The 23,522-nt window shown below is 42.6% G+C and overlaps 1 protein-coding gene across 1 annotated transcript in view; it reads right to left on the bottom strand.

Moving 5' to 3' along the window:
* Positions 1-1,451: 1,451 nt before the first annotated feature.
* The window catches only part of PRRC2C (proline rich coiled-coil 2C), a 65,324-nt gene continuing 43,253 nt past the window's right edge, over positions 1,452-23,522 (bottom strand). The window contains 11 exon segments of the mRNA XM_035900800.1: positions 1,452-3,302; positions 6,897-7,023; positions 8,796-8,899; positions 10,929-11,147; positions 13,481-13,588; positions 14,051-14,285; positions 16,282-16,418; positions 16,986-17,098; positions 17,772-17,975; positions 18,887-19,100; positions 23,254-23,355. Of these exon segments, the coding sequence (XP_035756693.1) occupies positions 3,039-3,302; positions 6,897-7,023; positions 8,796-8,899; positions 10,929-11,147; positions 13,481-13,588; positions 14,051-14,285; positions 16,282-16,418; positions 16,986-17,098; positions 17,772-17,975; positions 18,887-19,100; positions 23,254-23,355 (1,827 nt within the window). The 3' untranslated portion in view covers positions 1,452-3,038.

Raw genomic sequence — 23,522 nt, 5'->3', positions numbered from 1 at the left:
GCCCCCAAACTGCCGCTTCCCACCCGCCCGCCACGGGGCTGGCAGCAACATGCCCAACCAAAGGCAAATCTGCGCGACTGCCCGGGGCACTTGCAGAGCCACCCCCGCCCCCCGCGGCTGGCTTCCCCCCTTTGGAGGTGCCTTGGTGGCCAGCACCTTCTCCCCAGGCAGGAATTCCCTCTGGGAGACCAAAGGCGAGGTGTCTGGTGTTTGTTAGGAAGCCAGAGTTCCCTCTGGCAGCCCCGCTGACTGACCCTGTCTCTTCAGGAACCCACGGGGGCCACAGAGCCAAGGCTGACCCCCAGGCTCCCCCTTGCAGGGAAACATCTTGCCTTTCACAGCCCCTCGCTGCCAGTCTGGAGTCACCCAGCACCTAAAATGAGTGTAACCAGCTGGGCTCATCTGCGTCTCCTCCGACGAGCGGCTCTTCTCTAGGAGACAAACCACAAGCCTCCGGCACCACGCAGCTCGCCAAGGCACCGGAGATGTCCATGTCTTGCAAACGCAACTGGCAGGCTCCTCGCCAAGCTAGATGGAAGCCAGGTCCTGCGAGACCTTTGCTGGAAAACGACATCGAAAGCGCTGGGGTCGGGGGGGGAACCAGAAATAGGCTGTTTCAAACCATCTTCCTTTAAAAGTCTGGTTGTAACACGCGCTTCTTCACTTGGCACACGATGTTCAGGTGCTCTCCTTGCATCCTGCAGCACTTTGCTAATCATGAGATTACCCGGATGCTTTATTTAGAGAATACTTTATTAGTTTCTGTAATCAAACCCATGTAAATAAGACCGTACATATTTAATACAGTGCGTTACCCCTGTACAAATGGAAAAAAAATTAAGTTTAACATTTCTAGACCAATATGGCTGTTAATTTCTGTACAATGCCAACTCACACTACAAGTGGGATACTTTTTTCCAAAGTTGACATCACAGCTAGTTTCCAAAAATTCAAATTATATATATATTTATATAAAAAGATAACCAATAGCGATTCACTAGGCATCAATAGCAGCAACAGCCTTTCCAGCTTCTGCAGTCATTTGAACAAAATTATACACATTAGACTTTCAACTCACTCTTCCTTCCAAAAAAAAGTGACGAGCGGCTCTTCTCTAGGAGACAAACCACAAGCCTCCGGCACCACGCAGCTCGCCAAGGCACCGGAGATGTCCATGTCTTGCAAACGCAACTGGCAGGCTCCTCGCCAAGCTAGATGGAAGCCAGGTCCTGCGAGACCTTTGCTGGAAAACGACATCGAAAGCGCTGGGGTCGGGGGGGGAACCAGAAATAGGCTGTTTCAAACCATCTTCCTTTAAAAGTCTGGTTGTAACACGCGCTTCTTCACTTGGCACACGATGTTCAGGTGCTCTCCTTGCATCCTGCAGCACTTTGCTAATCATGAGATTACCCGGATGCTTTATTTAGAGAATACTTTATTAGTTTCTGTAATCAAACCCATGTAAATAAGACCGTACATATTTAATACAGTGCGTTACCCCTGTACAAATGGAAAAAAAATTAAGTTTAACATTTCTAGACCAATATGGCTGTTAATTTCTGTACAATGCCAACTCACACTACAAGTGGGATACTTTTTTCCAAAGTTGACATCACAGCTAGTTTCCAAAAATTCAAATTATATATATATTTATATAAAAAGATAACCAATAGCGATTCACTAGGCATCAATAGCAGCAACAGCCTTTCCAGCTTCTGCAGTCATTTGAACAAAATTATACACATTAGACTTTCAACTCCCTCTTCCTTCCAAAAAAAAGTAAAAAAAAAAAAAAGAAAATCCCAGAAAAAAACCAGCAAATTCTGCTACTGATGTGGTACCTGGTGCTTTTTATTAGCTTTTTTCAATCATTGTCTGGAAAAAAACCTCTAGAATAACATTATTAAAAACAGCTCCAGTATAGCACAGTCACTACTACATATCATAAGCAGGTACAGGATATCTTACATTCACGGAAGTATCATACAGTACTGTCCTACAGCTATAATACTAGAGGATACAATTAAAAAGGCATTTATTTGACTTGATTCTACTTTCCAGCACACTGTGGGCAAGGAGGTGGTGCGACGCAGCTCTGATATAAAGAATGCACCTTTCAGATAAAACTCTCTTTAATCCGGTAAGGTTCCTTTTATTCTCGTGGCGCACTTCTGAGTGCTCATTGCTGTATACAGACATAAGCTGGAAACCGTTTAAAGATCGCTCGCATCATCTAAAGGACAGCTGGACAGAGGGGAACAGGACAAATCTGACTACTGATGCAATGAAGTTTTCGACTCCAGAGGTGAACGACTGAGGGGGGAGTGGCTGCAGAGAACATAGGTGGCCAAGTAGCATTTTCATACGGTGATCTAAATACAGTATATCGTCATCCAAGCAGCAGCAGCCAGCAAAGCACTGCCTTCAGAGGGAGATGCAACATCAGCAGCCTTATCTCGGCCATACGTTAGGGGTCACACGGCAACGGCAATTTTGCCAGCTATGCGAGTCCCTCTGTTCGTTACAGGACAGAAGCGTAAGTTGCTAAAAACTTAACACGCGTTACTTGGCCCAGCACCATCTTCAGATCTGCTTGTTCTCATACTCATGGGTTTATAAAAAGATAAATAGCAGCTGAAGATCAGAGCCTGAAGAAAATAAAGAGTATTCATTCTTGTCAGCTAGGAACACGCCTCCCTGACCACCTTCTTCCCCGCCATTGCTATTTCTCAATTACTTTTTCCCACTTTGGGAAGCATACAGGTGTGTAAGCCAAAACAACGCGCACACGTGTAGAACGTGCACACACCAAAAGCAGCCTTCATGCTGTTGGAGAAGATACAAGCCCAAAGAGCCTAGAAGCTCCGTTGGGTAGGCAGCAGTCTGCATCCCTAGCTGCTGACGGCTTCTACGTCCCTTTACACTGCTCACAGCCCTGCAGGGAGAGAAAGCTGCTGTCTTGTCCTTCGGGCTACAAATTCATGCTGCTGTCATCTCACCCACCCTCCCCTCTTCCCCCACCTCCATGGAAACAGCCTCTAAGATTTTGTTTCTTCGGTTTTGATTGCCTGAGGTTTGATTGGTCCAGTTCTAACAGGTTTTGTTGCCGCAGCAGGCGCAGGGGTAGGCTTTTCCTCGGTTTTGTCCTGGCAGACTCCTGAAGAGTCAGCAATTGCCTCGGCAGGTTTGCTCCCGTTCTCGTCCACTTTCTGCGCTTTGCCTCCTATGGGTTTGCTCTGCTGCTGCTGCTGCTCAGAAAAGAACCTCTGGGTGGACTGCAGGACCTCTGCTCTCTGTTTTGCCTTAAGAAAGGAAGAAAATACGTTTACTGAAGAGAAGGCACAGGAATAAAAGTGACTTCACAAAAGTACTTCCTAAATGAAAGAGGAAGGACTGACCACAGGGGCCAGACTTTCCTAGAAAAGCAGCATCCATACAGTTGCTTCCCAGATGTCACCACATCTGGGTGCTTGGCTTCTCAGTAGAAGCTTAACATCACACCTAGGCTTCCCTTGCTCTTCCTAATCCTCACCCCAGAAAAGAGGATCAAGGACAACTGTTTGAAGCATTATCTAACATCTCTTTACACCACTATTACTGCAGAGCTTAAAAAGTATAAACACTGCCAGCTGTAGGCTCAGACCGAAGCTTCACACCTCAGTGAAGGTCAGAGATGACCAGACGGCACGTGGGTCTGCCCGCACCCTGACACCACCTACGCAGGTGCCATGGGCACCGAGGGCCGTGCCAGCTGTGAGATGCTGGCTCCTGCTTGCGTGGTCTGGACTTCTTGAGCACAGGGGCTGCATGACAGCAGCAGAAGCTAGTCTCCAAGCACCCACATATTTTCCCCCTGTTGTTCTGGACACAGACTTCAGAGTCTGCAACGGGGATGCAAGTGAACCTGGTTCCAGGTTGCGTTATATGCAAGCTGAAGCCTTACCTGCTTCCCACGCAAAGCGGGCGCTCATTCCAGGAAGCACAAACTACTGCCTAGCTTCCTTCAAATCCCTCCTCTGAATCCTACCAGTAACCTTAACTCACACCGCTGACTGAATTCAGCCACTGACTGAATCTCCCTGACTACATGTTTTGGTTACAGTATTACACAGGACCGTTCCTCTGACAGGGAAGCGCTGCGCAGACCAGATGCTCCAGACCAAGCACTTGGCTTTCCCGCCCAGACTCAGGCAAAGCAGGAGTCACATTAAGAGTTCCATCTTTTGGAAGCTGCACAATTAAGCCTAATGCAGTCAAATGGCTTTTTTAAAATTAGAAAGGCTTTATCTTAATACAAGAAAGCCCAAGTACAATACAGACACTGAGTCTCTGTGTACCTCTAAGTATTTTATGCTTTTTTAGAGAAAACAAGGGCCAGGGAGAAGGGGGGGTGGACACAAAACAACAAAAGCCTGGACAAGAGGTCTTGGCTTGAATACTGTGTAGCTGCTCCAAGTAACTCAACCAGCAACGGAATAGAAAACAAACCTGTGAACTCTGGTGTGCAGGACTGCAGCAAGTTTCTGATTTTACTGGAGCCAGGTGGACACCTGGAGTCTTTTGCATAGATTTCAGCCATCCCCTGAGGTTAAGGCTAGAAGGCTGGATGACTTGATCACAAGTAACCAAATGTGCCAGAATAACTCACATTCTTCTGAACAGCGTTTGCAGGGAGATTCAGAAAACCAGGACTGCGTATTAGTATTTGCTATGACTGGCTAGATTCAATTCATAACACAGACTCATGACAATATACTAAGCATCACCTGGTAAGCCTACAGCTAGCATGAACTGTTGGTAGAAAACTAAATGGATCAAATACGTAGAATTTAAGGGGTGATCAATTCTCCTACAACCAGACATAACCAGGAAAAACACACTCTTTTGCTTTTACACCTCCATGCATAGGTTACAGCGAATGACAGCAGATGAAGGAGATCCTTAGTACCACCTATTCATATACACAACTTACTCTGCAGAAGACAGGCTAAGCATACAACCGTGTCCTACACAGGTGCCCCATGTTGCAGTCCTGCCTTTGTAAGAAAAGTTTGCCTCAACCTGAAGGGTCCCAAAGTGCTCTTAACAAGTCAGATGACTCTCATCACCTGCTACTGAAACACAGCCACCTCTTCTGTGGAGTGTACCATGTTACTGCTTTCTACCACAGAGAATTCATCACAGGCATTTCAAACCTCCGGGAATGAATCTCTAGAGTCACCAAGGAGCGAGGCTGGCTGGAACAGGAGGGTTCATACTGCTGCTCAGTGCTGGGGGGGCAAATGCAAAATGACAGCTAACAGCCAGGTTTGTAGGCTTCCTCACTCACTCAAAAAAAAAAAATCCAGGCTCTCGAAATCTAGTGGTCAGATTGCCTTTGACAGCAGTGGCAGCTTCACAACTGCTGACACAAGACCGCTTGAGAAAGGAAGCTCCCTCCAAATTTTTTAGTCTAAAGTTATCAAAAAAAAAATCAGGTCTTAGAGAAGGTCTGTGTTCAGCTGTTAAAGGCCCAGCTACCAGCTTTGGGTCCAGAGGCATTTTAATTAAGACATGATTTTCAGACACATTGCTGCCCTACAAGCTGTCAAGACTGAACTGGTGTTAAGAGCACCACTGTTCAAATACTAACCTTCACATCTCGTTCAGCCTTCATCGCAGCCTGGGCCTGATTGCCTCGGGCTCCAGATACTGATCCACAAAGACCTCTGGCCACACGTGGTAAATGAGGGTGGCTCACAAGGCCTGTGGTCATCTGAGACGGCATCTGACTATGCAGTACTATTGGCAGCCTCTGAACAGGTGCTGGGAAGGTGTTAGTATATGGGGCTCTTACCAATGGAGGGAGCAGGTTAGGCTGAGAGAGGATCTAAGTGGGGGAAAAACAACAAAAAGACATTTCGCAATTAGAAAATTGCCAACTAGACTGCACGTTGGCATTATCTTAAAGGGGAAATTGTTGCTGCTCTGCTGTCAAACTGATGTCAAGAAAATAGGCTTTTATGTTAAGAGAGGCCATACTTGAACTCCAGAAAAAAAACAACAGCAGCCCTTGTGGTGCTGTTGCGCCTGAAAGGAGTACCAACAACTTAAACCCAGCATGTAATAAAGGAGGAGACCCGTGCAAGGCAGCGGAGAAGTCACTAGTGAAAGGCAGCCCTGGAAAGGTGAGGTAGTTTCTGCTAGTGGCAATCCGAAAATCAAATCTCAAGTCCTGCAGTTAAACACTCCAAATGCTAAGAGAAAGACAGAAATATCCTACATTTTTACAGAGCTACCTTTCCCTAGCAGCCTGGCTACAACCACCTGTAACAGGGATGCACCACCCTTGTAAACTGTGCTCCCTGGAATGCCAGAAGCAAATCAAACCCTTTGCCATCCAGCCCTGCTTTGTATGGGCTGTACAACCTTGAGAGCCTTTCCAATCTGAACTGCTCCATCAATAGTCCAGAGCTGCATCTCAAGCAAACAACTGCAAATCTGCTTTATCTTTAAACCTTTAAAATATGCACTGGGACCCTTCTGAGACACGAAGCTTCTCCCCCTTCCCCAACCAAATGATCTGTTTTTGTAGGATGAGGTGCTTTACAGCTGCATGGGGAAGCCAGCAGAACAACTGTCTGTTCTACATCATTTACGACTTGTATTAAATTCCTCAGTGTGCACAGAACTCTTAAAATTAAACACAACACAAACTGCAATACTAGTTAGCAAGATCAGAGAGGTTTGGGTTTTTTTTTCTTTTATCTTTAAGTCAGTTTTCTCACGCCATTTCATTTTAAGGATTCCATCTTGTATCTCCCCATGATACAGCCTGAGGAAACACAACCGAGTTACAGAATCACCAGGTCATAGCGAGAAACAGATTTGTCTGTAGGAAGCCACCAGTCACCTACCTGCGGTGCAAACTGTGCAGGAAACGGCTGTGTCATTCTCACAGCAGCAGCTGCTGACTGAAACTGCTTCTGGTAGACAATGCTGTTCATCTTATTGGACTGATTGTTAGGACTTGTAGAACTGGCCCTAAAGAAAAGAACACCAGTTAGAATCACACTGCTCTCACTGAGAGGTTGTTTCTGCCTTTAGTTACAACTGAACTAGAAATTCAGCACTGGAGCAGGAAAAAAATAATCTCTTAGAGAAGATGCTATCAGATATTCTTCTGTATCTACCATTAGTTTCAAATGCAAACAAACTCAGAACTTAGCAATACAAAGAGAAATCATATCAGAAATATTTAGGATATGGAGAGATTCCAGGTTAAAGTCTATAGGAAAGACACCTTTCCCAAAAGTATTTGTAACACAAATACTGATGTTAAAAGTGTGCTCCCCTTCCCATCCCTGCTATCTTATGTTCAGTGCTACCCCTTTACGCTGTTTGTTCTATCGTGGCAAGTTTAGAGCTTGTCACAACAGGTATTAAGCACGCACAGCAGAAGCTGCCATGCACAGCTGCTTCCACTCTGACCTGCTGTCAAATGTTTCAAAATACACTCGAACACATTTCAAGAATTCACAGAAAATGCTCTCCCCCTGTTTTATTTGGCTAAGAACATGACCCTCCATTAAGACTTTTAAGAGGTGTTGAATCACCATGAATTAAATGAAGCCTGAAAAATTATCTGGGGGAAGAGCAGCAAACAGCCCTCGGAGAAAGAGAAAAGAGTGAACAGCCTTCTTTAGGAAATGGAGCTTGATTTGCAGAGCATGCAGAGCGTGTGGGTGATACACTCAATGTAAAATGAGCAGTGGGGCACCAGTGGCAAGGAAGCCAGCTAAACTCAATACACACCAACATTTTGTAAGCTTAAATAAGTCTCTGTTTAGCTTTCACTTTGAGCTCTTCAGATCTATTATGCCTTTGTCGATCTTCCCAGTACCTCTACACTTAAGAGCAAAAGCTTATGATAAGCCCTGCCTTGGCTGCTAGAAGAGATATCTCGTGTAGAATCTCTAAGACATATACCATTGAGTCAATTGTTCTAAATGCTGACTAGCTTGCAAATTCAAGTTTCTTCCTCATCCCTTCACTTTTTTCTTAGGTGAAGTATTGGAGACATGACTTTCAGCACTGAGTTCAAACTCTCATTTCTACTTTGCTTAGAAATGCCTGAACCGTCAGTCTGCTACAGTGAAAGCCAAACATGGTTACTATGCATGGGAGCGCAGCTTTCAAGAACAAAACCTATCTTGTAGCAAGGTTCCATTTTCAAGTTCCTTCAGCCAACTGATAACTTCACCCACAAGCAGCCCAATGGGTTTACCATGAAGTGCATCTGAGTACGAGCAAGATTCTGTTAATTCTGTCGATTAACCAAGCAAACCTGCAAACAGCTTACTAATTTCACTTATAGAAGAAGTGAGAAGCTTATAGACCTTGCAATAACCTTAGTTCTCCCAGAGAACTGTTGCCACTACTGCAGCGTAAGCCTTTAAGTGGTTTTACTTTGAGCACCGCAATTAAGATAAGCTCACTTAACGAGTTTTATCCCAAAGTACATCTTCCCTGCCCACTTCTGTGCTTTCCTGGTACAATCCAGACAATTTTACATTACTTGTTTAGCTTTGTTTAAAAATTTAAAATATTTTAAACATTTTATTTCAGAGCTATGTACTTCTGGCCAACTATAGCAGATCTGATTACCTACCTGAACGCTGCTTTTAAGCTAAGATTAAGCATTGCATTTTATATTAGTAGTCCTCACCTCATACCTCTCTGAACTGGCTGCTCATGCATGACTAGGTACATTTTCTAGCTCTGATTTCAAGGAATTTTGAGCTTAAGAGATTTACCGGAAGGGACTGGAGGTTGGAGTAGTACTTCTACCAGTAACTGGTGGTGTTCCAGGTTTAACATCAATGCCACCTCCAAAGGCCTTCAGGTCCATTTCTGATATCTGGAAAACACAGCGATTGACATGTTGATTATAATTCAAAGAAAAATTACATTTACTAAGTAACTGTTGGCTTACCTTACCTTTTTCTCAATTAAAATAGATCATTTAAGTGGAGGTGAAAGCCAGAGTGCAAAACAGCTTCCTATAATTAGGACAATCCCAGCACCACCAGCACCTCTGTGTACAATTTTCCTGCACTATTTGGTACTTCCAGCGACCGTACTGGCTTTCTAACTTGATCTTTCTGCATAATGAAAGGGGATTCGTGACTCATTTCAAATATTTGGCCCTAAAAATATGCTTCAGGGTTGAAATTTCCTTCCTCATCTCAGATAAGATGCATGAAAATATTTAGATATAATTCTGAAAAATGCTGAAGTGAAGAATGCAATAAAATAATCCAGTTCTATAAAAAAAACCCCAAAATCACAGCAAAAATGGAGCTGTCATCCATGTAAAGCATCTCCAGACTCTAATAGGAGCAATGAAGCTTTCATGTTATTTTGCAGGTACACTCAACATACTAAGTTAGTCTCTGGAACAGCATCTTTTCACATACAGCCATGAGGCATAAGGGCAACAATAAATCAGTTAAAAGTGAATGGCTGTTTTAAGTTGACGTTCATTGGCAGGAACATGATGGAACCCTTAACATAGGGCAGGAAAGTCACCTAAGGCCACCATCCCACTGCAGTTCTTCCTCATTTCTTCTTGAAATAAGCAATCATTTTCCAATGACAACTGCACCAGAAACACACTGCTGCTCAGAAGATGGACTCAAACATTAAAGGTGAAAAGGTCTGGCCAGATCCTATGAAGCTAAAAAACTGCACGGTGCAAAAATCACTATATACTCTGGTGGGTGACAGGATGAAAACTCATCTAGGTGATCTGGAATTCTGGTTGCCATTACTGTCCAAAACATGGAATTAATGCCTGAGAAAGAATTTTCTATCACAACTGTATCACATTGAGACAGCAGGTTCTACTCAAAAGCACTAACCTAGGCCACAAGCTGCAAGGACTTCGGGTGCAGCTCCAGAGCTAGATTACTCCCTGCACTGGGGAAAGACCTTGCTGTATCTGACAGAAAGCTTAGCTGTGTTCACGTCCAATGTTATCACCCACTGCTCACCTGAAAGTATGCTGCAACTGCGTTGTGCTGCACACTATCCGAAAATCCCAGGTGCCTGTAAATCTGTGATTCCATCTAAGACAAGAGACCTTGTGATTGGAAGCCAGCTCCACACATCCCCTCATTAGCAATTACCACTGCAGCTCCAGATAAAGGAAAGGAGGGAATTCCCTCCTATGTATTCAAGTTTCTTGCACTATGTCAGTGTTAACTCCTTACTGGAGCTGTCACTCAGGAAGAGTTTTCTTCAGCTGCAAGACCAGCCTTTTTTTTTTTTTTTTAAAATAATACACAAAGGTCCCACCTTGCATACAATGCTACATTCTCAATATGCACCTTGCTGTGCTATTCAGAAAAGCAGATCCCCAGCAACATTAGTGAGTTTAGTTCTGGTTTAAGGTCACAGCTGATACACAGTCCACTGAAGCCCCTAAAACTCCAGTCTGTTGCACTAGAAAGACTGAATCCCATACAACTTGCTCTGGTATGAGACCAGAAACAAAGCGACAAACGCATGCATGACCAGAATCAGAAGTCAGCCCTGACAGTGTTATGTTGTTTGCCTGCTGCTCTAACAACAGGTCTGTACTATTTTCTACATGGCTTCTACATGAAATATCCTACTGGTCCACAAAGTCATTATCAAACTAGGTATTCCTACAGTGCAAGTGGACTAGTATCAAGTTAGCTACAAAAACTCAGCTAAACCTTTACAAAATGCACAGACCCAGTCACTAAGGAACTAACCTTGACTGGCTTTTCTATCTTCCCCTCCCTATTTTTTAAAGTCAAGGCAGATTTTTAGATGCAAGAGTCAACATGCTGGTTCTATAAAATAGCATACAGCTGGGCTTTGTATCAATTTTTGCACAGTAGATCTACCAATATTGTTACCTTTCCAGTTGCAGCAATCATGCTGTGTTGAGTTCCTGCTGGGATTAATCCTCTGAAAGGCTGGGTTACTGGTGCAGGTCTGCTTAGATTTTGAGCCTGCGCTTGTGGTGGCGTGTGCTGTAGTGGTGGCTGTAAAGATTGGGGTAGGGCAATAAGTGGCTGTGCTGTGGATCCAAAGTTGGGTAAAGAAATCTGTGATCCTGGCAAAGGTACCGTCACCTGGAAAAAAGTGCAAAATCACCAGTAACATATACACAAGGGCCATTATTTAACTTTAATAGCTCTATGATTTCAGGTATTCAAGGTAAATGGCTTAATGAGTCCATACATTTAACCAGAGAGCTGCAAGAAAATAAGTTAATTTATTTTTTAGCCTGCCTTTATGATCAGTTCTAATGGCATCTGGGTCTTTGCTTTTCAGAAACAAAGTTGTGTGCTAGCTCCTAACTCCAACATCATTCAACATCATTTCATCGTATGAAGTAAATTTAATTCAACTCAGAAAATAAAAGTAGAATGAAAAAGCCAGCTGAGCAGGTGGATAGATTTTATTTATTTACTTCAAATAATTTTCATCATCGTAAGGACACCATTTGGAATGAAAACTAGATTTTACTTTCCAGGAGTCCCAACAGGCAGCAGTCAGAGCTTAAAGAAACAACCGACAAGCCACAGCCTATCCCTTGCTTGCATTAACAGGGAGTGCTGCGGGCTGAAAATAACACACAGAATGGTACTGATAAAAGTGAAAATACCACAGCAGTGACCTGACTGGCAGGAGTTACTGCACTTCCTGGTCTGACCATTAATCTGCAACCTGCAAAATTATATTATGAGTGTGACTAGAAGTGTGATATGATATTCTCTAGATGTGAAAGACTTACTAGGGTTCTGCTCTGAAGGATAATAGCCATTTAAATAAAAAAACTCAACCAGAAGATGAAAACCACTAGAGAGCATCCTGTAAACATGACAGAATGCTTGCACACAGCAAATCAACAGTTCTTTCACAGAACAATTCAAAAAACTTAAAATCACTGAAGTTATTTTACAAACCTGATGCAGGTTACTGGTTACTGACTTGGCTGTCCTGTTTGCCTGTATGACCATTTATCTGCTGACTCCTCATTTGTTTTCTACATATTTTGATACTGTTGACATATGTAGCAGCTCTGAGGTTTCACCTCAATGAAATCTGTGTTTAACAATTAGGCTGCACTAAGCACCTAGTGTTTGTGTGTCTCCACTGTTACTAACCAGTGGCTTCCCTGGGGCTTCTTCTTCAGGGCTCAGTGTTTGGGCCAGTTCTGTTTAACATCTTTATCTACGACCTGGACAAGGGGATTGAGTGCACCCTCAGCAAGTTCGCAGATGACACTAAGCTGGGTGGCAGTGTTGGTCTGCTTGAGGGTAGGAAGGCTCTAGGCAGAGACCTGGACAGGTTGGATCAATAGGCCAAGGCCAATTGTGCAAGGTTCAACAAGGCCAAGTGCTGGGTCCTGCACTTGGGTCACAACAACCCTATGCAACGCTACAGGCTTGGGGATGAGTGGCTGGAAAGCTGCTTGGCAGAGAGAGATCTGGGGGTATTGGTCAACAACCGAGTATGAGCCAGCAGTGTGCCCAGGTGGCCAAGAGGGCCAACAGCATCCTGGCTTGTATCAGAAATAGCGTGACCAGCAGGAGTAGGGAAGTCATCCTTCCCCTGTACTTGGCCCAGGTGAGGCCGCACCTCGAACACTGTGTTCAGTTTTGGGACCCTCACTACAAGGAGGGCACTGAGTCACTGGAGCATGTCCAGAGAAGGGCAATGAAGTTGGTGAGGGGTCTGGAGCACAAGTCTGATGAGGAGCAGCTGAGGAAACTGAGGTTGTTTAGCCTGGAGAAGAAGAGGCTCAGGGGAGACCTTATCACCCCCTCTACAACTACCTGAAAGGAGATTGTAGTGAGGTGGGTGTTGGTCTCTTTGCCCAAGTAACAGGTGATAGGACAAGAGGAAATGGGCTCAAGTTGTGCCAGGGCAGGTTTAGATTAGATATTATGAAAAAATTTCTTCACTGAAAGGGTTATCAGGTACTCGAATGGGCTGCCCAGGGAAGTGGTCGTCTCCACCCCTGAAGGTATTCAAAAGATGGGTAGACGAGGTGCTTAGGGACATAGTTTAGTAGTGGACAGACAGGTATGGTTGGACTCAATGAACTTAAGTTTTTTTCTAACCAAATGATTCTATGATTCTATGAAGTGATACCTGCCCCCATAAAGGCAGCATATGCCTCAATCAATTAGCAATATCACTGTGCCCACCAAATCTTTGCCCATCACTGGAAAATGAGATATTTAAGAGAAGGATGCCAATGACAAATGATCAATATGAACTTGTAGCCCATCCAACTTCTCAGCAGTTCAGTTTTTCAGTGCTGCTGCAGTAGCTCTCCTTTGCTATCAATTTTCAATTCTTGCCTCAACCCCCACCTCCACCACACAAAACCCATCAACAACAACATGCTTTTAAGAAGAATACAATTTAGGAAATTTACCATGCCATAGTTTACCTGCTGGAGAGCACTGGGAGACTGTGCAGTGTTGTAGAAATTGCTCTGGCCAGGCTGTTGAACTTGCCCAGAGTACAGATTTGAAGCCTGAGTGAGCGTAGCTCTGGCCTAGGAAGAGTAAGAGACACGATTACATTAAGAATACTTACAAGAGCTGTTCTGAGACAGCATAACACATCATTCTGTATTTCAACCAGTACAGTAGAAATCACAGCATAGGAAGCTGACAACCTGAAGGTTTCAGCTTGTGCTAAAGCTCTCATTTGCAAGTGGTAGAATAGCCCTTTATCACCTACTGTAACAGAAATTAAACCTGAAGCTCCGATTAGTGACAGAAGTGCAAGGAGTCCTGTAGTTTGGGGAACAATCCTCAATTCAGAGATTATGCTAACGTACCTTTATGAAATTAAAAGAACATTCTCTTCCAAGTGTCTTAAGTTTCCTGCCACCTTGACTATCATATAATTATCATAAAGGTGGGCTTATCCCAAGCTGAGCAATACTTGATTTATTATTGCATTATCTGTACAAAACCATTGCAGAAGTTTTGCTTTTTGGAGCATTTCCTACCTGGAGAATGTGTGTATCAATAAGCTGAGAGCCTCCCAGTCCTGAAGCTTGACTAAGTTGATGTTCATACAGGATAGGAATAGGTTGAGTATTAGAAGTCTGTTGAAATGCCAGGCTTGACTGTGCCTTAGCAAGCTCCTGGTGCTGTACTGCTGGGAAGTTGTGTAAGGCTGTACCAGACAGAACTACTGGTGATGGCTGAGACAAACCACTTTGCATAAAAGCTTGCTGGGATCTGCAAGAGATTGAAGCATTATACATAAAAATGCAGACAGAGCTCAACAATAAGCCACTAAAAATTAAGAACACAGGTTCTTTAAACGGAATTAAAACACTTAGCTCTATTGAACAGATTTTCACCTGAGAAAGGTAGATTTTTCTATTTTAATAAGAGATGCTACTAAAGGCCACAGGAAAAAAATACTAAGCTTTTTATTTAAATCTTAAAGTACACTTAGCTATATTTAGATGCGTGTGCTAAAATAGTTTTTCCATAACTTAACTGTAATGAACAGAAGCTACCAGTTCTTAATGCCTGTGCTACAAGGTAGGACAGTGAGGAAGCACCACATGTGAGTAGTTCCACTAGTCATAAAGCAAACTGCTTTGTTCTCTTGACTTCAGAGATCTCCACAGTCCAACTTTTAATACTTACAGGTTAAATTACTGGATGCTGACAATTGTAGCTTCCAAACTAATGTTTTGCCTTCAAAATAGTAACATAGACAGGCACCACAGCCTTTAATTTTAACTAGATATTCAATTCCCTTGTCACCAGCATGGGGAAGTTGCAGTTTGTTTAAAAAACAAAGACCAAAAACAGTACAGCAAAGGACCACAGACAGGCTTAGTCCACCAAAAGCATTTATCCAAACACTTCCATTAAGAGCCTGCTGAATAGCCACCTTCAGACTGAAGAATTGGTGTTTTTAAATAAATGCCCCTCCTCTCAAAGCTCTTCAGCTCAGGAGAGTGTTTTTGATGTAAAAACACTTTTCACTTTATCACTTGGTCAATCAATACGTAGCAGCATAGCACTGGTCCTGTTAATCTGTTAGCATAGTGGCCACATACTCACTTGACAGAACACATGCATTACCTTTGTTCTGCACCTTTCCTTAACTATAGAACATTCTTACAGTTGCACTCTGAACAGTGGAGAAACTCTTCCAGAATGTATGCAGAGGACTGTCTTCAATGTAGCCAAAAAAACCCCCATTTTCACAAGCTTTTTTGTTGTTGTTTTTTAAATCACTAACCTATACACCTCAAAGCTTATCCTCCTCTGCACCGTTAAAGATGGGGGGAAAGCATTAGTACTTTTATAAATAGCACAACCCAAAACTCCATTAATACTGGGTTCGTGCATGACCAGATCAGTCAGAAGCATTTATTTAATCTGGACCGCATGCCAGACTAATTGTGTTTCTGCAACTAGCCAACTGTTTGCAACATCTCTTGTCAGCTGTGGCAGGACAAGCAATATTTGGACCAACGAAGTCAGCCAAGCACAAAGTCAGGATACACATGTAGTCAATTAAACCTTCCGTGGCTTCAGCCTTCTACAATGCAATAAGCAGGTTTTTCTACAGCACATGCAAAATCCTGCAATTAAATTTCCAAAGAAACTTTCTCAAAGTGAAACTAACAAAATTTGTCAGAATTATCACAATGTGAATCAGTTTTGATAGGAACTGCAAGGAAGCTCTGGAACAGCTTACAGTGGAAATTTGTCTGGCTATCAATGTCATTTGAGAGATCTGTATCAAACAGTAGCAAACAGAAAACATGTATTCTAAAACATACCCTGCTATGCCCTACACATCTGAAATTAAGTTCCTACGTCCTATGGAGTTCAAATTAGGATTTCAAAGTGTTTTAAGACTCCAATGTTGGTTTGATTAGAAAACAACGAACACAAATAACTGAATTAAAGGGACAGAATCCTCTTTTTCTGTTCTTGTGGCATGAAAGACTGATGTTTCCATCTTTTTAGCCTGGTTTCCTAAATATGCAATTATCATGCATAATTTTTGAACCCATGATTTCACAACTACACGTGCACATGCAGACTAGATAGACAATACAGAGTTCTCAGCCAAACAGATGAAAAAGTTTGGGGAAGACAGGAAGATGAGGCAGCTGTTGAGCACAGAACACAAGTCTGCAGGGAAGCAAGTTCTATAAATCCTGCCACTCAAAAAACAAATAGATTTGCATGTGCTACCTACCTATAAGGTTGTAAGGAGGAGTTGAACAACTCTTGGGCTTGTGAAACAGCTGGTGCTGCTCCTAAACTCAGCTGAGCTTGATGCTGTCCTTGCAGAGGTGCATAGATGGGGATGGGGATCTGCTGAACTGAAGCAGGCTGCATGAACAAGAAACAACTAAATATCCAAGGACGAAAGTCACGTAGAAAAGCTACAGTTAAAAGTGTGCCAGGATTTGTGTAACATTATAAAAAGTAAACAAAGTCAAATCCCAAGGCTGCACACAGAGCTGGTATTGCTCCCATTCAGAAAATAACTTTCTAGTTGAATTTCACACTTTTTCTTGCAAATAACCATCAGAAACTGAATGAATCGTTTTGATTTGCATACAAAACAACTGCATAGAATTGCATACAATTTTGTACTACAAAAGTTGAATAAGCCTGCAGTAACATGGGCACCTGTGAATATGTACTTTTATATAAAGTATGTTTGTCAGTGAAAACTTATTCTCTCAACTTTCATGACAAACACTTCAATTCTCAGGAACAGCAGAAACCATATACTGCCTGCATGCACCAGAACAAAACAGCAAGGGCAGGCATGACCTCATATTTGCAGAGTCCCATTCTCCCCTGCCCCCATTAGCTCATTAGTAGAGCTTTAAAGGCAATATGGACAGGGAAGGGAAAAAAAGAAGAAAAAAATAAGAAAACCCCAAATACCTGAGAAAGCCCTGGTTGAAAGCCTTGCTGTTGGGCCAGAGAAGGCGGTGCCAAACGCGCATGTTGGGTATTGAACAGATGACTTGTATCCATATAAAATGCTGGGATTTGAGCTGCAGTACCTCAGGAAGAGCAATACAATTAGTACCCGATTCCAAACATCTCCCTACTGGAAAGGTTTTCATCAAGAGTTAACAGATGCAGCCACTGTCAGTACTTCCCAGTGTGACAGCTCCCAGACAGACTGGGAGAAGAAACAGAACTGAAGAGCTGGGTGCCTAACCAGCTTTGGTATCTTTCCCAATTCACCCCCAGAATCTATCAGCCTTGCATTTGCATCTTCAATCCCATGCAATTCTTGGGCGTCGAGCAACAGATTCTGGCCATCACAGGGATTTGGGTGAAGAAAGGGGAAGAACATGCTATACTGTCATGTAATTTAGGTTAACTTTAAAGAAAAATGCCACAATTCTAAACTATTCTAGCACTTTAAGAAGTCAAAACTAATTAAATCTTGGTCTTAGAGATTTACATTTCCGCAAGAGAAAAATGGTACATCAAGAGATTCAGACTTACTTCCCTCAACAAATGAGCACAGCATTACCTTTATACTTACTGACAGAAACCTGCATATTTAGAGTAAGACACAATTAGTGAATATTTGCTTACAGAATGCTCTCCATCATTCTGTCTTTACCGCAGATAATACCAGATCTGAATTCAACTCTCCAGCTTCAGAACTCCAAAAAAGCAGACACGTGGCTTCTCAGCCACAAACACTATTACCTGCTGCAGACTGAGACACATAGACCTGGGGACTTTGCTGTTGCTGGGCAATGAGGGACGGCATGCAGCTCAGCTGGGAAAAGTGACTGGCAGAAGCTAGGCTGCTTGTCTGCAACTGCTGTGGTTTCACTTTACATATATTAGGAGGGTCTGAGGTGCTTGCAGTCTTCGTACTCAGTGAAGAGGTTGTGTATGTTCCAGCTCCTAGAAGGAGAGAAGCAAGTTATACATCATAAAACAGTTGAAGGTATTTCAAAGCCTCTTCTTTCAGTGGTCAAAGTTTTCGGACAGCTATGCAAGCACAGCAACAACCAATTAAGAACACTGAAACCTAATGCAGCCATTTCCATCAACATAAGAAGGACAGGGAGGACAATTCTGTTAAGTTCACTATAAGGAGGACTGCAACCATAATACATCTCCCTTCTCAAGTACAGGAGCATATAAAAATACTGAAGTAGACATCTTGGTTCGTTATGCAACAAAATATTGCAATGTACTTGGGTTGAGAGCTAGGCTCCAAAGAAAGGTCTTTTTCAAGCCCTTCAGCTGAGGTTTGGGCATATATTCTAATATTCCAAGGTGTGAAGATTTAATCAGATATAGCATCTTTTGCTTGCTGCAAAGAACCAATGTGGAAACCAGCACTGTTTCTGAAGAGCAGCTGGACATTTGCTCTGCCTAGTGTGAGGGGGTTTTGGTATGAGTTGTTGAAGCTTTCTTTCCAAAAGCAAGAGCACAAATGAAAGTAAGACTAAAACTAGCTGGGTATCAGAACTACCATCTGCTCCAAAATCTGCTTGCTTGCCTTTGTTCAGCTGAACAAAATGAAACCAACAAGGCAGCCAACAGAAGTTTACCTCCTCTTTCAAGCGCATATAAGTAGCATAGACAGAGAGATGTCATTCTTTTCAGCTGACTGAAGCAAAACTGGTGAAGTTTCTCCCTGTTAATTAAAAGGTATTTGGGAAACTGCTGCTCAGATCCAACATTTCATACTAGCATAAAACTTCTCTTAGCTTTGCATTAAATATAATTCCAAAGGGAATCTAATCACTTGAAAAGGATAACCAAGGAACAATACAACAGGCTACTACAATCTTGACATTCGGTACCTGATAGCGAAGTTGTCGGTGTAACCGAGGCCACAGGAATAGGAGGCATTGATGCACTAGAGAAAGAGCTGTAAGTACCACTGCTTGGCCCGGTGTTGCTGCTGCTGCTGCTGCCGCCACTGCCACCAGCAATGGGAGATGCTGCTGAGGTCACTGGCGAACTCTTCTCCCCCATGTTTGGGGAATTCTCCCATGCTTTGCGTGCAGACTCCATCTATTTAAAAGAAAACAAAATTTCCTCATCTATTAGGAAGTTTCAACTAATCAAACGGTCTTCCTCTTTTTAGTTCAAAAGGCAATTCAGGCTTCATGCGAGCCTCTTATTTAAAAGTCACCATAATCGTGCAACTCTGTTCATGCAAAAAGCATACAGCCTTAAGTTGGAGCTTCTTATCTGTTCCAACTGCACACGTGCACAGTTTATCATCTTAACATTCAATGCACAAAAGAGAATTCACTCATACTAACTTGGCTTGGTTCTGTTTGACATGAAGAGCAAAAGACACAGTGAGAAAAAAGAAAGGTAAAAAACCCTCCAAGTATTTCCATGCTGTCCTTTACTTACAAATTATTTGGGCCATTTAAATGAAACAGCCCCTCTCTTTCTTGATAAATCATCCACTCTGAGTGACCACTAAAAATATCTAATGCACACTTTAATAAACATGAGTAGTCAAGTTTAGACTTCCAAAGCAAGTGCTGTTCAAGAAGCAATCATGAGCTGACTCAGCTTGTGCACACTGCTTTACATTAATGCTAAAAATGCTTTATGCTCCTCTATTCCTATAATAATTATGAGTTTAGGTCTTGCACAGCAAGGAAGACAAAACTTACATTTAAACATTTAATACACAATTCTCTTCCAGCAAAAGTGGAAAGAGCTATTGTTTTACTGTATCAAATAACAATCTAATTATTGCTACCTCAGACATGCAATGCCAAAATCTTTGAATTGGGAGACTTTTGAGGGACTACTGAAAAGGAAATATTAATGCTCAGGCTACACCCACTAATTTAGAGGCTCAAACACGGTCCATGTACTTCTCTACAGCCTTCAGCTGTCCTCAGTTGCAAAAAAGATTTTGCAAGCAGAGATGGATGCCATAGGCTGAAATTGCTCATCTGGCAGACTGTAAGCTTCTCAAGGCCAGGTACTGTCTTTAATGATATACATAAAGGGGCAAATACATATTCACCAACAAATCTGACCTCACTGCCTGCATCACTGGAGCCCCCTGAGACTTTCAGCCTCTGAAAGTCATACTTTCATCCTATCGTGTTTCACATGAGTTAGGCACAACTTGGACAGACGAAACATGACTTAAGTTATTTGTCTAGATGCTTCAGGAGTGATAAAAAGCCCAAACCAATATCTAAGGAAGTGGGTAACAGGTGATCAACACACACACACACGGAAAGTAGAGTTCTGCATTCCTCAAGAGAGTAAAGAGGGAGGAGGGAAACTTTGTTACACATTAATTCGTTTGGAGTCACGTCACCTATTTTCATTTTTAAGACTATCTTCCCCAGCAATCATTCTCAGTTTCCCCATCACAACATTTTCCTCCAAATTGGTTCCGATTCTTGCAGACAGGGTAAACATCAAAATTTATTATTAATCTGGTGGAAAGGATTTTGCATAAGGTGAAGTACAGGTAAGCCTAGGGGCTCCTTTCTGAACACCACAGGCTCTGGTAAGACAGGGTAACAGTCTTGTACTATACTGGTATTAAAAGAAAGTGAAGTACCACTTGTGAAGGTCTGAATAGAGAAGGTGTAGAAGCTTCATTCAATGAGTTTCATGATATCCTGGAGAAAATATTGATAGCAGAAGCTACAGTCTACATACTGCATTTTTGTCTTCCAAACCTAACCACTGCTAAGATCTCAGATCATCCCACACCCCTACCAATTTGCAATAAACAGCATATAAGAGAGTCCTTAGTTTTCTAACAGCTTTGCTTTTAGAGAGCTGCTTAAGAATCTCTAACTTCTTAAACCAGAAAAAAAGATGCAAAACAGATCAGTACTCTAGAAGTGCCTATGCAGCACCACCTACAGACCAGATATGAAGGAGTAAGAGGCACTAAATCAAATGAGGCTAGAGAAAGAGCTATAATTTCACTGCTCAGTTATGGGAAAAGGAGAGCACAGGTTGGAGGTCATGGTCGCTTGAGGCTTCTCTTCACTGTTGACCCACTGGGGCCTTCACACTGCAAGGATGGTCCAGTATGTATTACCCAAAAACTCAACTGGAGACAAAACCTTGTATCTTTAAGTATGCCAAAGTTTAAGTGATCAGAAAAATAAAATCAAAAGGTGTCAGATTCTGGACCAGATGCCTACACAGTAATTTTAGATGGAATCTTGGAACATGGAAGAGGGCCAGACAGCTCAATTTAAGATTGGTTTAGACTTTCCTTTGCTCAGCTCCTTACCTACCAATAGCCCTATCAGCCAAGTCCTTAAGAGGATGTCTGCCTTAGTAAGGGTGTCTTTAGCAAAGTTACTCTAAGGAAACAAGAGGTTTTAACAAGGCTTCCCATATGAGCACCTTATACCTATACACACCCTGGCAGAATGATGCCAAGTAGTGGGAGCAATTGTGGCCAAGTTCCCTCACAGACAGCTTTCTGTGATAGGGGATGGAGGAAAGAGATGTAAGGGTTATTCCTTTATGGAGGCAGAGCCTGGAAATTTTGTTCTTTTAAGGGAAGGAAGGAAATGCTTTCCTCTCTGCTGCTGCAAAAGCACCTTTTAAAAGAAGTAAGGATACTGAAAAGGATGACAAAGAGCAGCTCTGCTCTGTCTGGACCAGAAGGCCTGTTGTGAAAATGAGTCTCAGCGCATGCTTCAAAACAAGCTTGTTGCCTTCAGCATTTGCAGAAAGGAGTTCCAGTGGCTGGAATAAAGCTGCTTCCAAATGCCTTTCCATTCAGATTTTGGTCAGAGCGTTCTTCAAGGTAGCCTCAAAACATGGATCTTCAATGTAGTTTGTTAGCACGCAGACAAGAACTATCATCCACTGAGAAAGCAAATCACCAACACCAGAACAGCAGAAAAAGAAACTGCAGGATGAATGACACAAACACCACAGTTTGCTCTGTAACTGACCAGTGTCACATTCTTTGCAGCATCATGCTATAGTAACATTCCTACCTGTATTACACATGAATCAGATGTTCAGCTGCTAAACAGTTAGACTGCTATTTTAGAAAAATGCTTTCAGGCGCCAGAAAGTCATGTTACAGTAATTTACTACACAAGAATGCAATAGAAAACCAGATTTTTGTTAAATTACTTGTCCCTCTCCAGCCCTCTCCCCATTTTTGCTGGTCTGTTGTTTTAAAGTGATGTTACATTTTTTAGGAAATAAAGTGTTAACAAAAGAAAAGCAAAGATTCAACAAGAGATCATTAATAACTATTATCTGTAGAGAACACAAGCAAGCAGCTGTCAAACCATGCCAGTGAGACACAAGTCTCACTGGGACTGACAAGCAAGTTTCTCCCAAGTGTTAGTTCTGCATCCAAACCCTAGTTTCATTCCTTTTTTGAACTTAGTTTCTCTAATTTTTTAAAACATTGCTCTTCCTTAATACTAGAAGCAGCAACAGTATTTCTACTGGTTCAGTCACCTGCAGTCACAATGCCAATCTAGGACACCAAAAAAACCCCCCCAAAACTTCTAAAGATACAGTAGCAAAGCTAAAGCCCAACTCTATGTTAGTGAGTTATACAATGCACACAGTCCAAAATCCAACACAATGGCAAAACACCATTCAAAATATTCTACACACTTGCTCTACACTAGAGAGCAGAAAACAACGGAACATTTATAACACAACAAACCACATTCTGCCTAGCTGATCAAACTGCCCTTCATAGACACTAGCACACCACCTACATTTCATTATTTAGAACTTCAGCCATCCAACTCAAAACCCTATTACCACTACACCAAAATCTTACAGCTAAGAAATCAAGCTCGGCTTACCAAGCAACTCCTTATAGCTTTTAATACCAAACCAGGCAACTTTAAGCTAAACTCTCAAAAAACCTCAGTCAGATTCTGATGATTTGTCATGAATGCTATGGTACAATGCTAAAACTCTAGGATTCTTTTTTCAGGGCAGTGGGAGCCAAGATTGGTTGAGATGCCAAGTGTTAATGCAAAACGGGGTTAGAGATTTATAATTTAAATGCATCCTTTTAGAGAGTCTTGTGTTTCAGCCATCCGTTTATATGCAAAAGCAGTTCAGCAGAGGAAACAAAGGAAGGCTCTAAAAAAAGGTTCACCAGCAAGTTCTCCATTAACTTTTTCCCCTGCATGCAAGAAAACAACCCTTAGAGGGATGTGGTACATACCTTGAGGGTGAGGTCGACGGTAGCGGGAGAAACTGGAGTTAGGCTGGAGCTCTGTTGTAGAGTCTCCCTCCTAGGGAGGGGAAGGGTGTGGGGCAGGGGCACCTGAAAGGCAGGCAACACACATCACATTCTAACTACGTCTACTACAAAAGCCCCAGAAAAGCAAAGCTCAAGCTTCATTAAGTGAGCTACAATTTCCTCAAGGCTTGAGCATTTGGCAGGGAGACTTTGATAAAATAAGGTGAAAATTTGGTAGGTAGGGAAAAGGC

The sequence above is a fragment of the Egretta garzetta genome, unplaced genomic scaffold (genome assembly GCF_000687185.1).
Source record: "Egretta garzetta isolate BGI_Z169 unplaced genomic scaffold, ASM68718v1 scaffold598, whole genome shotgun sequence".
NCBI lineage: Eukaryota > Metazoa > Chordata > Aves > Pelecaniformes > Ardeidae > Egretta > Egretta garzetta.
Note: the sequence above shows the minus strand (reverse complement) of the source record. Positions and strands in the feature narration are given on the sequence as shown.